Source organism: Mustela nivalis (assembly GCF_964662115.1).
Source record: "Mustela nivalis genome assembly, chromosome: 1".
Taxonomy (NCBI): domain Eukaryota; kingdom Metazoa; phylum Chordata; class Mammalia; order Carnivora; family Mustelidae; genus Mustela; species Mustela nivalis.
The window spans coordinates 55153369-55168197 of record NC_139020.1 but is presented as its reverse complement, the minus strand read 5'-3'; the positions used below and the strand labels follow the sequence as shown (position 1 = coordinate 55168197).

Below are 14829 nucleotides of genomic sequence, written 5' to 3'. Positions count from 1 at the left end.
GGGAGGTTGGGGTACCAGGTGGTGGGTATTATAGAGGGCACGGATTGCATGGAGCACTGGGTATGCAAAAAAATAATGAATGCTGTTATGCTGAAAACACACACACACACACACACACAACCCAGTGCTCATCACGTGTGGCCTCCTTAATACCCATCCCTATGTTACCCCATCACATCATCTCCCTCCCCTCCACAACCCTCAGTTTGTTTCCTGGAGTCCAGAGTCTCACATGGTTCATCTCCCCCTTTGATTCCCCCCCTCAATTTTCACTCCTTCCCCTAAAGTCCTCTGTGCTATTTTTTTTTCTCAACTTTGTGAAATTATAGCTTTATTTTTTATTATTTTAGTCACCATACTGTATTGTCATTAGTTTTTGATGTAGTGTTCCAAGATTCATTATTTACATATAATACCCAGTTCTCTGGGCAATACGTGCCCTCCCTAATACCCATATTGCTTATCTCAGTAACATTTTGTTCTTTTCTCCATTGTCTTGTTTTTTCAGCTGGCACATATTCCTCTCTCATTTTGCTTAACTTTGTTTCTATGTATTAGGTCATCTCCATCTCCTTGTCTTGAAGGTAGTGTCCTTGTGTAGAAGAGGTCCTGTGTTCCTAATTATCCCCAATCATTAGAACCAGGCACAGCAGTGGTGTCTCTTATGTGGGCTGCTTTTGCGGCTAATCCACTTTATCTCAGCCTGTTGCAATGAGCCAATGACTGCTGTGGGCACACTGGGCAGGGTTTGGTGCCTGTACTGATGAGAGGCCTCTTAAGGCCACCATGTTGGATAGGGTTGGCAGTCAGGGTGGCTGGCTGCAGTTAGCCTCTCTGCCAGTTGCAGGCACACCAAAAGGCAGGGCTTGCTCCCTGTAAGGCCAACTGAGAGGCTTTCATTGGTGGGTTGCGGTCAGATTAAGCAGCTGCAGTTAGCCTCTGCCACAGCTACAAGTGTAAAAGTGGTGAGTTTGCTTCCTGTGCAGCCAGCTAAGAGGATCAGTTGGTGAAACTGGGCACACTGGTGTGTGGGGTTATCTCCCCAACTCCTCAAGGCAAAAGTCACTTTGGAGTATTGCTGATCCTGGTCAGTGGGGATTACAGGGTGTGAGATGCCTACTGAGGCAGGTGGATTAGATGAGGTGAATCTACAGGGAAACCCGAAGGCAGGGTGGGCAGTGTGGTGAAGGGAGATGGAAAGTCTTAACACTGGCTCATACAAGTGTGAATTTCCTGGCTGGAGAAGAGAAAGGTGCCTGCCAGGTTTTTTTTGTTGTTGTCATTGTTGTTGTTTTTCCCTGGCAAAATCCCATGAGGATCCCTGTCCTTCCAGTGCACATTCTGAAATTAGTAATTTAATCTCCTTTACGTATACCCAAGGCTCTTTTCAAAGGCAGCTTTTCTGCTGTCTTGGGTGAGTTATTAAGCTGGTTCTTTATGGGCAGAGAATCAGTTTCCTTGCACCTCTGCTCTCCGAGACTTAAGGTGGCTAATTTTAAAAGTATGCTAAGCCCTGCTGATTTTAAAAGCTCCTGGAGTTAAACCCCACTGGTTTTTAAGACCATAGGTTATGGGCACTTGCCTTCCCAATGTGGGTCCCCTGTTCCAGGGGTGCATGGCGTGAACTCTGATTCTTTTTTCTTCTCCATGCTTGTGGTGTCCCTCCCATTTGTGGTTAGTTTCACAGGGGTTTTTGGTTCCCAACCATTTTCCCACTCCTCCCATCTACCCTTTTTCATGTGGCCTCTTTACAATTGACTATGAAAGGTCTGTTCTGCCAGTCATCAAGTCATATTCAGGGGTAGTTGCATAGGTACAGCTGCTATCTTAGCGGTCTGTGGGATGAGGTGAGCTCAGGCTCCTCCTACTCTACCATCTTCCCTGAATTTTTTCTCCTCCATTAATTTTAATAAGAGTAGTTGAAGATAAAAGAACTTTTAGGATTTTATCAAGAAGTGAATTCCAACATGTTGAATGGCTAATGGAAGGTTTGCTACTGTGGAAATGAAGACTAATAAACGTTCATTTAAGAACAATAACTCTGTCAGGCAAGTAGTCTTTTGCCCCATTTTACAAAAGTTTTGATTGGTAAAAGTAGTTCATGATTTCACACCATTCCAAAGATGGGGGTTCAACAATTCAAACATAGATCTGCCCGAGAAAGCCACTTTCTTCTACACCAACAGTTTTCAAATTTTAGCATGCTTCAGAATACCTGGCATGCTCATTCCAAATGTAGATACCCAAACGGCTTCTTGGAATATGTATTGTTTATAAACAGAGCAGGTAAATGTGATGTGGTCCAAGATCCATACTTAACAGGAGTCCATTAACTGAAAACCTGCCTACCATTATTAACTATTTGTTATTTTCATCTGGCTATACATCATATTCCTTAGCTACTGTAGTTCTAGAAGTCTTACCCAAGAGGCCATATGATTGATAAGGCATCTCAGGAAACTTTTATAAATGTAGAGAATTCTTACTAAAAATATTAAGCTCATCTTCCCTGAATTAACTGTAATATATAATTCATCATCAAGACTGGGGCACTGCTGTGAGAGGGGGCACTATTATGTCAAAACAATAGGCATTAATTGGAACCACCCCAAACAAACCAAGAATCTGAAGGAAAAGTCAGTATATATTTTTTATATACTCAATACCATGTTCCTACTCCAAAAATATTAGTAGCTTTAGAAACTGTTTCATTTTTGGGGTACCTGGGTGGCTCAGTGGGTTAAAGCCTCTGCCTTCAGCTCAGGTCATGATCTTAGGGTCCTGGGATTGAACCCCACGTCAGGTTCTCTGCTCAGCGGGGATCCTGCTTCCCTTCCTCCCTCTCTCTCTGCCTCTCTGCCTACTTGTGATCTCTGTCTATCAAATAAATAAATAAATAAAATCTTAAAAAAAAAAAAAGAACCTGTTTCATTTTATTTTGACAAGTATTTACAAGAAGAAAAAAACTACTTTTCTTGTTTGCAGAAAGTCAATCCAAAATGGAGATAAGTGTCGCTTTCGCCAGCAAGAACGACCAGGAGACCTCAGCGAAGCAAGCTTTATTTCTGCATAGCTGTTGGGATCTCTCTCTCCCCCCCTGCCCGTGCATGTCTATATATACCAAGGTTGCACAACCAATCACTCGCAGCCACATAGATACAAAATCCTAAGTTCCGCCTACTGGCTCGCATCCAGCCGCCATCTTAATGGCGTGTTTACTTTTGGGCACTGAAAAAGTCGTGCGGCGGTCGCCCCCCCCCCCCCCCCTGCAGGCCCAGCTGGAGCAGCTCCGCAACACGTTGCCACCCTGAGGCGGCAACGGTTTGAGGCAGCGGTGGCCGAGGCAACGAGCGGGCATGGCGGAGCCCAGAAGCATCACCGCACATGCGCTACAAGCCGCTCGGGGCACCGACAGATATGGCTCCTAGCTACTAGAAGAGAATACTAGCTAAGGGACAGAACATCTGCATTAAAATCCCAAAATGCCACTCTGTGGTTATAACCTTTTTCTTACTTGGGCCTTAGTTTTATCATCCTTTAAGGAACATCCACTAAACATGCACTTTAGAATTGTCAGTGGATCAAATGAGGTAACAAACACATTTGAAATAATCTCATAATAGCTGGAAAGTATTATACATATATATGGACAAAATAAATTTGAGGGAAAACATTACAAGATATATCCTTTTACAATATCTGCAATAATATCACTAGATGTTTATAGATTGTTTTTGGTATAAATATTGCCTCGTTGCATTTCTGGGAAGGATGGGGTTCTAGATTTGTCAGCAGCCACAGGATTGACAGTGAGTATTGTTTGCACATCAATAAGAAATAAAACAATCCCATTATCTTTAGTAGCTGCAGAATTGGACATCACTTTCAAAAGTACAATCCTACTACCTTCTCACTACATATCAGCTACTGTGTTGAGTCCTCAGGCCCTGTCCTTAGGGCCAAGAACAGCAAGATCACTACCGATAAAACCTTACAGCCTGATTTTGTGTAGAAAGCATGTGATCAAGTGCCAGGACCTTAAAGAATTAGGACTGGCCCAGCCACTAATTGACTATGTGATCTTAGGTACGATGTACTTATGAGGGACAGTCTAGTGGATCATTAAAGACCCCATAAGTTCTGACATTCTATGATTCTACAAGTCTCCATGACTGTCATCTTGGGTATTTTCCTACTCTTTGTCATAACAGGAAAAAAAACAAAAAAACACAAACAAATATAGATGTTTTAAACAGATTTAAAATAGTTTCAGGATACATTTAAGCTTATATACAGATAAAATCTTTCCCATGTGGAAGTGAAATCATTGATGTAAACAAACTAAGAAACAATTGTTTTATAAGATAGTTTGCTGTAAGATCATGACCTCAAGATGTTAGACAAGATAATTACTGAAGGCCTTATAGTTTCTTAATTTTTCAATTCTGAGACATTCATGGCATTTTAAGTGTCTAGAAGACTGCCTTCCTTTTTGTTTTGTTTTGTTTTGGATATTTTCCTCCATATTTTCCAGTCTATTGTCATTACAGAAGAAAACATTTAGCATACAATTACAGAAATAGCAGTTTTAAATAGAGATTTAAAGTAACTTCAAGATACATTTATACTTAAATATACAGATAAAATAGAGTCAAAACACTTATTCACAGTATCATTTTCATTAGTTTATGGAAACATATGTGAACCAAATAACATCTTACATGGTAAATGAATTTAGATTTTTTTAGAGACATGTACAACACTTACAGCATTTACACAATACTATTTTCAAAATGGGTTTTTGACCTCTAAATAAGTTCCTACTGACAAGCTTTAGATAGCAGCTTAGCCCAGTAAATGTTAACTTTGTCATAAGAAGCATATACATACAAATAGTACCCCATACCCTGCAGCATGACAAAGTGAAATTAAGAAACTTTTAAGGCAGAAAAAAAATTCTTCAAGTATAAGATCCAATGACAATGTTCACAAATGAACATAATATCTCAATTATTCAACTGAGCAAGTGACTTAATTTATATATTAACTCATTTCAATTTCCTGATTTGATTCTGGGAATATTTATGCTACACGTACTGTGCAAGGCATTGAGAACACATAGGAGGACCAGACAAGGTCCCAGTGGCGTACTGGCAAATGTTTAACAGCAAGTTCTTGGAAAAAGAAACCCTGACTTATAACATTTACAAATTTCTATGGTGTAAATACTCCTACTATGCAGATTTCAGGCTATGAACAATTTGATCACTGGCTCACAAAATTCTTGAAACTTCAACAGTCACTTTTCACAAACTATTATTAGCTAAGCTCCAACACACCACTGTATCCACACCCTCAAGTAGCTCATAATCTCTTCATGGGCACATATTTAGAGGCCGTATTTAGAAGGGAAGATAGGGATGAAGTTTAAATAATTCAGTTGTGTACTTTGTAAGCAGTTTAAAAAGTTAAAAGAAAAAATAAAATCTGCAATGTTCCTGTTTGCTATTCTACTTTTCCTCTTAAATTGACTTCAGGAAATTAAGATGTAGCATATATTGAGAGACAATAAAGGATACGTGGAATAAGAAGGAAAAAGACAAAAACATCATAAGGTATGTGCTAACAATGATGTTTACATTGGAAGAAAATGCTTACTAATATAAGGGCAAACGTAATGTAACTTTTAAAATTTTATCCCTTTCAGTTCAGCTCTAAGTCCTGAAAATGGGTCCTGTCCTCTTTGGCTGTAGCTCTGATGAGATTAACTAGCTTCTTTTTTGTACAAAGCGCACACTGCTTCACACCACTCACACTGTCAGCTCATAATAAAAGGCAAAACTAAATTCTGGGATCTGATAACTGAACTTCCTTTGCATAATCATCCCCTTGGATCAGATCTTTGGCAAGTGCCGGCTGGGGTGACCCAGAAATTCTTCTGGTAACAAAACATGGAGCCTGCAGGTTGGGCATGTCCCCTGTTGCATCAGCCAAGGTCTAATGCACTAAGGAGCAAAAATATTCATGTCAGTCTCTCTGATTTAGCCTCGAAGAGGCAACTTTTACGTATATAATCAGTTACTTTCTAGTAAATTGCCAAGCCAACTACTCAGTAATGGCACCTTCTCTGTGATTCACTGAGTAATATAGCTGGTAACAGCACAACACCTTTCAGCAAGTTCATTGGATTAGGATCCTTTCCCCAGCCCTAATTTTCAGGATGACTTAGCAATTCTTCCTAACAAGAAGGCTAGGAAATCTGCTACATATTTTTCTTCTACTTTATTATATATTGTTCTCATGTATAATCTAGAAAAAAATAACATACAAAAGTCACCAATGCCCTGTATTAAGTGCCTATGGTGTTTTGAAGTTAAAATCCCCAGATAATAGATATACTTTTCAGATGGCTCTTTGATGACAATGATAGTACTCTTGGGCTATGAGCTGTTATGTCATTTGCTTGAATACTAACTCTCCCAAAACAAATCCATTTTACCTGTATAAATAATGAGAGCAAGATCAGATGAGAGAGGATTGAGAATAGGTCTATATATTAGGGCCGCTAACTGTAACCCTAAAAGGTAACCTGAATCGGTTAGCTGCTTTCTATTCTATGGGCAATGGCAAAAATTGTAAGTTTCATGAACCAACTTCAAATGACTAAGTATCTTTCTTGATATTTTAGGATTAGCCATTCTGTGTCTATTTCTTAATATCAGAATAGATAAAAAATATAATTCTGTAGTAGGTATCACATATCTTTGAAATTGCATTTTACAGATATAGTTTGAATGAGCTGGCCACTATTCATTTCGTGAGACTTTCTTATGTAAGATTATCTTTTCCTGGGTCAAATTACATCTTTGCACCAGAAGACTTGGATCATAAATTGTGTATCAATACCATTTGCACAGCAACAACACCAGGACTTAAAAATGCCAAGAATCAACAAAAGATATGCCAGTCTCCTGTTTTTCTAACATCAAAACTGAAACCTGAGCATCTAAAGAGCAAATACAAGAGCCCAGACAGCCAGTTAAGGCAAATTTTATGCTTTGTAATGGTAGGGTGCCATCAGTACATGGAGACAAAGGACACTATCCATTATTTATAGCAAATCAGGATGAAGTGACACTGTTGCTAAACTGCCACTGAATTGCTCTGTCAATTAACATTCCTTCCATTTCTAGTCAAGGGAATTACTCCATACTATTTCAATCTCATTGTCTCCTCTTTTCCTGTAAGGTGTATGGAGATCTGAGAAAGCACAGTACAAACTGGGGCTAGGAATGGTAAAAACAGGTCTAAATATTTCTGTGTGGTACTCCAATGCCCCAAGTTATAGTCTGTGGAACTCATGCTACAGCAATATCTGATGATACATGCATATGATTTCAAGTAAGGCAGCATGAATCTTGCTTAACTGATTTAACAGCAAGATATTTAAAAAGGTAGATTTCTTTAAAAAAGGAAGAAAAAAGCTAGACTTTCATTACTTATCTATTAGTACTGTTTGAATTTTCAATTGTCTAACTATATTAACCTTACTTTGAATTTTGAGGTTTCAGGATAGTTGTACAGGTCATTTTTCTACTATTTCATATACTTCTCTGTATTAAACTGGCATTGAAATGATACTTAATTTTTTAACTGAAAAAAATCAGTAAAATTTAAAAGTAAGAAAATTAAAAAAGACAAGTTTAAAGAGTTACCTGAGAATGGAATTTGTGAGCACAAGGTAAAACAGAGAGGTTTTCTGGAACGAGATTCTCATGACAGATCACACAAGGCTCCTCTTCTTCCTCCTCATCATCCTAGAGAAAATACACATAAGGTTCAACTTAGCTCGTTTTTTTCCCCCTCAAATTTAAATGTACTTAGAATCAACAGTCTCAATCTCACCAAATTATTGGCTCCTTCCCATGAGGCAGGCCCTTGTGAACTGAGGGGCCTCCAGGCTGGTTTTGGGGTCTGGGCAGTATTAGACTGTGGAGGTGTGTGACTGGGGGAAACACAGTTACCATTCGGCACAGACTTTCCTGGATTCTGAAAACAACAACATTACACTTTTTTTCAGAAGTGTTTTAAAACAGGGATAACTAATAGAATATCACAGAAAATGGGTTACAGGGATACAGTGAGAATTAGCAAAAGGGTATAAAGTCAATTAAATGCACAAGAAATCTTGAAAACAAAACATTAGCAATATTACTTGTATACTCAAAGCCAGGTAAAGAAAAAAAAATTATGTACTCTTTAAAATTAGAAAAGAGGTCTTCCTTTAGAGTGAAAGCAACCTGGAAGAAATTTCAAGAGGGTCAGTTTTAACAGAATGATCAGGTAGTATTTCAAAAATACTTCCTATGCCATTTGTTAAGTTGAAGTTGAACTGTTAATAGACAATTTAATATAATTACAGGTTATTGATTTACAGACATGTTATAAACATAATTAAGACCACTCACTACTACCCAGAAGGGCAGGGAAGTATAGGTTTTTTGTTTTTACCTGTGCTCTCTTGGGATCAATAAATTGGGAAATCTTGTACACAATTTCATCAAATGTCAGTCCAGATAAGGACTTCCCATGAATATCCTTCAATTTCCGTAAGAAATCTGTGAGCTCCTTTCTAGGAGAGATCAAGGAAAGAGCAGTGATGATTTTTTTCCTACTGCCTTGAAGGTGTGCCCTCTACACAAAGCACAAAATCCCATTCTACGATATGTGGCAGCATATAGATGTGGCCCTTTAGAGCTGAGCTAACATCTATCTACATTTATATTATACCAAAACAAAAATCCTAAAGTTTAATATTCTTTCCAAAAAAAAAGTTTAACTGTTTTTGAAAGCTTGTATGAAAACTGAGTTTGTTACCTACTTACTTATGTAATGAGCTCTTTTATTGTGTCTCTGCTTTTAATTAGGACTAAAATACTCCTTTTTAACTATGTCACTATAGGTCTATCTCTTTTCTATGTTAATAATTGTACTTTTGTAAAACTCAAATAAAACAAAGATTACACAACAGAAAAGCTAAAAGACACATTAAAATATTTCTAGGTTTCTTTATCATACAATTAATCAATATGTTCTTTTTCTTCTCTTTCAGTTCTCACAGTCCCTTGACCCAAAGCCTCTGAATGTGTTTTTTGGTAGAGAGAGCAGAATGAAATAGTTTCTTTCCCAAATGAAGTGTCAGGTCATCAGCCTTGTAAAACTACCTTTGATTTACTATTCATTTCATACATATATATAACAACTGTATTACTTTTCTATTTTCATTAGCTATTCACTATATTTATAAAACCATAATCTAATCCTGAAGCAAAACAATATGTCCATTAAATAAAAGTATTAGGTTTTATGTGAAAATATTGGTTAAAAACTAGATTTTCTTGAATACAAAAGTAAAGATAAAAAAACTTCATTTCTGGAGAAGAAACATTAAATATCTTTCTGCTAAAATCAGCACTGTGAAAAGCACAGTAAAATCATTGTTTCTTGCATTTAACTGTGTTCGCTAACAAAAACTAAGAGCCCTTAATAACATTAAGGAAATAGAAGGGTAAAGTCTGATGTTTGGGCTTGTAGAGCATATAATCAATTTAAAATTCACTTTGGAAAGAAGTTATTAAGATAATTATTGCAGCTGGTGGCATTAAAATTGGATAGGTTTATGACTTGTTGCACTTTTAATAAAGGAGCAAACCTAAATTTAAAAACCTATTCTCTCATAACTTGAGACTAATAAATTTAGTGAAGAGGTTTGGCATTTATATTGAACACTATTCGTTTAAATTTCATTTTCCTTACCAAGGCCATATTAAGATAATATATTTGTGTGTTTGTATTTGTTTCACTGTCCTAATTACGGTTATGGAAACTATAGAGTATGATCTGTACTCACAAATAAATAAAAATTAAGATACCTGGTTTGTTGTGGAAAAGCAGTTTTCAGCCTGTCTGTAATCCTCTCCCAATTCATCATGGGGGGATCACTTCCCAGACCTGCACTGGGAGACACAGCCTCTCCTACAGGTGCCGGCAGAGTCCAGGCTATACCAGTCACCTGTAAGGAGCACAGTTATAACACATCATCTTCAGTTATTAGGAAGTAACATTCCATGACAACACAGTATTTCCATACTTCAGAAAATGGGTAGAATGAAGAGGAATACTGACCTACACATTCCCCTTTTGGAGTTTTATTAACTAGCACAATAATATTTCTTATTTTTTATAATTACTTTATTTGTAAAAAGGGGATATGTGAGTTTCAGTAATTGCAAATGTATAGAAATACAGAGCATAAGGAATAACACAGAGGACATTGGGAGATGCAGAGGAGAAGTAAGTTGGAGGAAATTGGAGGGGGAGACAAACCATGAGAGACTGTGGACTCAGAAACAAACTGAGGGTTTTGGAGGGAAGGTGGGTGGGGGTTGGGTGAGCCTGGTAGTGGGTATTGCATGGAGTACTGGTGTGGTGCATAAACAATGAATTTTGGAACACTGAAAAGAAATAAAATGGAAAAAAAAAAGAGGAAGTGATATTGCTGTTATTTTAAGAAACTAGATATAACTTAGTCTGCCAATAGGGGAATTATAGCATCACCAATCAATCCTTAAGAACAGATCTATATATTGGAGTATGAGATGTCCATGAAATGTTTCATTTTAAAAAGTCTGTGGTATAATATTTGTGGTATGACTCATTTTTATATTAAATTTTTATAAAAGATTTTATTTACTTATTTATTTGACACAGAGAGAGATCACAAGCAGGCAGAGAGGCAGGCAGAGAGAGAGAGGAGGAAGCAGGCTCCCTGCTGAGCAGAGAGCCTGTTGCGGGGCTTGATCCCAAGACCCTGAGATCATGATCTGAGCCGGAGGCAGAGACTTAACCTAAATATATGTGCATAGAAAAAGGTCTCAAGTTATAAAAAATCTGTAAACAGTGATTATTTCCTAGGATTCAGTTGCAGGGTAATTTTACTTTCTACTTGATATATTTCTATGTTATTTGCTTTTTTTTTTTAAAGATTTTATTTATTTATTTAACAGAGATCACAAGTAGACAGAGAGGCAGGCAGAGAGTGGGGAAAGCAGGCTCCCTGCTGAGCAGAGAGCCCACTATGGGGCTCGATCCCAGGACCCTGAGATCATGAACTGAGCTGAAGGCTGAGGCTTTAACCCACTGAGCCACCCAGGCGCCCCTGCATTTTTATAATTTTTCTAAATATGAAAGTAGTTAATGCTAAGTTTCAATTTTCAAAGGAATAAAGATGAGACTACTACTAGAATGTCTGCCCAATGTCTCATGAATGTTACAGACAAAAGTGGTGTGGAAGTTGTAGTGACATCTCCAATCCAAGAAACCATCAAAGTTTTGACATATCTTAGGGCAGTTTCTTCTTAGAAGCTTTGAGATTCTAATTAATATCAGCCAAGTGAATATTTTCACCCGATTACTAGGATAATTATAAACATGACAACTTTTACCTAACATTCTACAGGTTATTTTCAAATATAAGATTACTCATGAAAAATTAGCTATGACTAATAGCTACTGAAATAACTCATACAAAGTTTACTAAGTCAGAGGAGAACACTGCCCAGAAACCTCGGTTTGCCTCAGTATCAAGCTTTTCCCAAGGAATCAGAAAGTAGTACTAGGAGGCTGAGATACTTTAAAGTTTTCAATAAAGTTTTATATATGTAGCTCCTTATATAATAGTGCAGGTGTAAACCACATGAGCAACACTGTGAGATCATGGGGATAAGAAGATGTGGTTATCAGTTAACATGGTAAGGCCTATACACATATTTGTTTGCAGAGGCAGCCTCTACAAAAATGAGTCCATCTGACTATATTTCAAAGGGAGAGTGTTTATAGGTACAAAAAAACTGGTGAGAATGTATTATGGAAAAGTCAAGTTAGAGAATTTTTCATTAATTATATTTAACATTAGTCTTCGAGGAGAAGATTTTTTTTTTAAAATAAATGTTGACCACCTTTGCCAGGATTACAACTAATAATCCTGGTCATTTAAAATTTCTCTATTACCTCTTCAATTTTGGATAAGGTTTATATGCCTAGTTGTAGCTAGGAAGATTCATAATTTTATAGTGTAATTTATTCCAAGATGATGCTATTTATATTGTTTTTATAGATAAAGTTGAAACACTATCCTATTATACCTATGTGTGTCTATGTTTGTGTAAATAAATTTTTCTTTAGATTTATGGCATAATTTTCTTTGCTTTTTAATCTACCCATCAAACATGCTAAATATAAGTGATCTATTAAAAAATGTCATTTATCTTGTATTGTTGCCTATTATAGAAGCAAAATCATAAAATCCTGTAAGGATTGTCTACTATAAAAATGTATGTATCTTATATCCCAAAATGGATTATCAGTTAATGAAATGATGTATGTAATGTTCCCAGCACAGTGCCTTAAATGGAACTATTCATTCAATTATCATTCAGTTTTCCTCCCTCCACTATTATCACCACCATCACCACTAATCAAATAAATAGAAGACATTCAGTCAGGAAGTCTACTATGAAGATAAAAAACCAAAAGGAAGTCTGTACCAGAGGGGCTCTAGGCTGGCCATGCGCAGAGATGACTCCAGGGCAAACAGCAGGCATCTGAGGAACAGTGAGTATGGGTCTAAAGAAAGATTCTTTCACCAGGGGTCTTCCCAAGAACTGCTGCATCTAAAATAGAAAGGTTAAAAAAACAAAAGCTTCACACACTTATAAACTTATGTAGGCAAAAATCTAAACTCAGAACAATGGCTGTTGAGGGGAAAAAACTCAATTTGAAATCTAGATACAAAACCCTAGCAGTAGAAATGGTGTTGTCATAACAATTAAATGTATGAATATTTGGAAAAGCAAAGGACTGTCAAATATACTAAAGGCCACAGAGAAGAGAAGTGAGTTCCAGTCTCACCTTCTTTCCCCCTAGCTGGGTAACCATGGATGATGCCAGGTTACTAATCTATAAAACAGAGGGTTAAGTTAGGTGATTTCTTTAAGGTTCCCTTCCAACTATAATAATATAGGGTAATGCAAAGGCACACCTCATTGAGTACTGGCCATGTTGATGAATAAAAGAACCAAAGTTGCCTTTAGAAAACATTACTTTTCCTGATTATGTATTGGAGGGAACTTGTACTACCTGATGGAGTTTTGATTTTGTTTAGCTCCAATGAGAGGAGAAAGCTGAAGTGAGTGGGCCTGGGGCATAAACCCTCCTACAGTGACTTGTAGACACATGCTTATTATAGGTGTTACTGCATCTCCTAGAGGCTGGTGGAAAGCTAGCCCTTCTTAGCATCTACCAATGGGATGGATACCTTACTGACTAGGCTACAGAAGGGAACAGATTAAGTTTCTACCATGTGCCAGATTTAGCACTAGCATAAAGTAGAAGTTCAACTATTTTTTGAACAGATTAAAAAAAAAAATGAACAGGGACGCCTGGGTGGCTCAGTTGGTTAAGCTGCTGCCTTCGGCTCAGGTCATGATCCCAGGGTCCTGGGATGGAGTCCCACATGGGGCTCCCTGCTCAGCGGGGAGTCTGCTTCTCTCTCTGCCTCCACCTGCAGCTCTGCCTAATTGTGATCTCCCTCCCTCTCTGACAACCAAATAAATAAAATCTTAAAAGAAAAAAAAAGAACATCAGCACAACCCTTTTAAGTAATGATACTAAAACCAGTAGCTGAAAGGTTAGTGGGGAACATTAAAATGGATACATGAGGTCCACATTCCTTATTTAATAACATTACCAAAAAAAGACATTGTATACATCACCGTCTATAAAGTTATCTTGCTAAAAATACTGAACCCGATTCTAAGCAACCCTCCAGATCTAATGAACAGTTTTAAGAAACAGTAGAAGATATACAATGATTATCATAAGGTTACAATCAACAATGTGGGAAACTGAACCAGATAAATAACTCTTTTAAACAAATGACATAAAGGAGAAGGAAGTCAGGTAGCTGTTACAGATTTAAAGAACAATCAACCAAATACAAAGTATAAACCTAATGTGGATTGTTTTTAAAAATAAGTTTCTGAAATGTACTGTTGAATCCTATTGGCTAGTATTTTGTTGAATATTTTCGCATCTGTGTTCATCAAGGATATCGGTCTATAGCTCTCTTTTTTGGTGGGATCCTTGTCTGGTTTTGGGATCAAGGTGATGCTGGCCTCATAAAATGAGTTTGGAAGTTTTCCTTCCATTTCTATTTTTTGGAACAGTTTCAGGAGAATAGGAATTAGTTCTTCTTTAAATGTTTGGTAGAATTCCCCAATAGCCAAACTATGGAAAGAACCTAGATGTCCATCAACAGATGAATGGATCAAGAAGATGTGGTATATATACACAATGGAATACTATGCAGCCATCAAAAGAAATGAAATCTTGCCATTTGCGACAACATGGATGGAACTAGAGCGCATCATGCTTAGCGAAATAAGTCAAGCAGAGAAAGACAACTATCATATGATCTCCCTGATATGACGAAGTGGTGATGCAACATGGAGGCTTAAGTGGGTAGGAGAAGAATAAATGAAACAAGATGGGATTGGGAGGGAGACCAACCATAAGTGACTCTTAATCTCCCAAAACAAACTGAGGGTTGCTGTGGGGAGGGGGTTTGGGAGAAGGGGGTGGGATTATGGACATTGGGGAGGGTATGTGCTTTGGTGAGTGCTGTGAAGTGTGTAAACCTGGTGATTCACAGACCTGTACCCCTGGGGTTAAAAATATATGTTTATAAAAAATAAAAAATTAAAAAAAAAA

General features: G+C 37.4%; 1 protein-coding gene across 24 annotated transcripts in view; it reads right to left on the bottom strand.

Moving 5' to 3' along the window:
* Window positions 1-4242: 4242 nt before the first annotated feature.
* DZIP3 (DAZ interacting zinc finger protein 3) overlaps window positions 4243-14829 on the bottom strand; it is a 122802-nt gene continuing 112215 nt past the window's right edge. For all 24 annotated transcript variants that reach the window (XM_082697178.1, XM_082697155.1, XM_082697166.1 and 21 more), the window contains 6 exons: window positions 12606-12731; window positions 9933-10072; window positions 8512-8632; window positions 7906-8049; window positions 7716-7817; window positions 4243-6005 (listed from right to left, as the gene is read on the bottom strand). In XM_082697178.1, coding sequence (XP_082553304.1) covers window positions 5895-6005; window positions 7716-7817; window positions 7906-8049; window positions 8512-8632; window positions 9933-10072; window positions 12606-12731 — 744 coding nt within the window. In that variant the 3' untranslated portion in view covers window positions 4243-5894. The remainder of the gene's footprint in view (window positions 6006-7715; window positions 7818-7905; window positions 8050-8511; window positions 8633-9932; window positions 10073-12605; window positions 12732-14829) is intronic.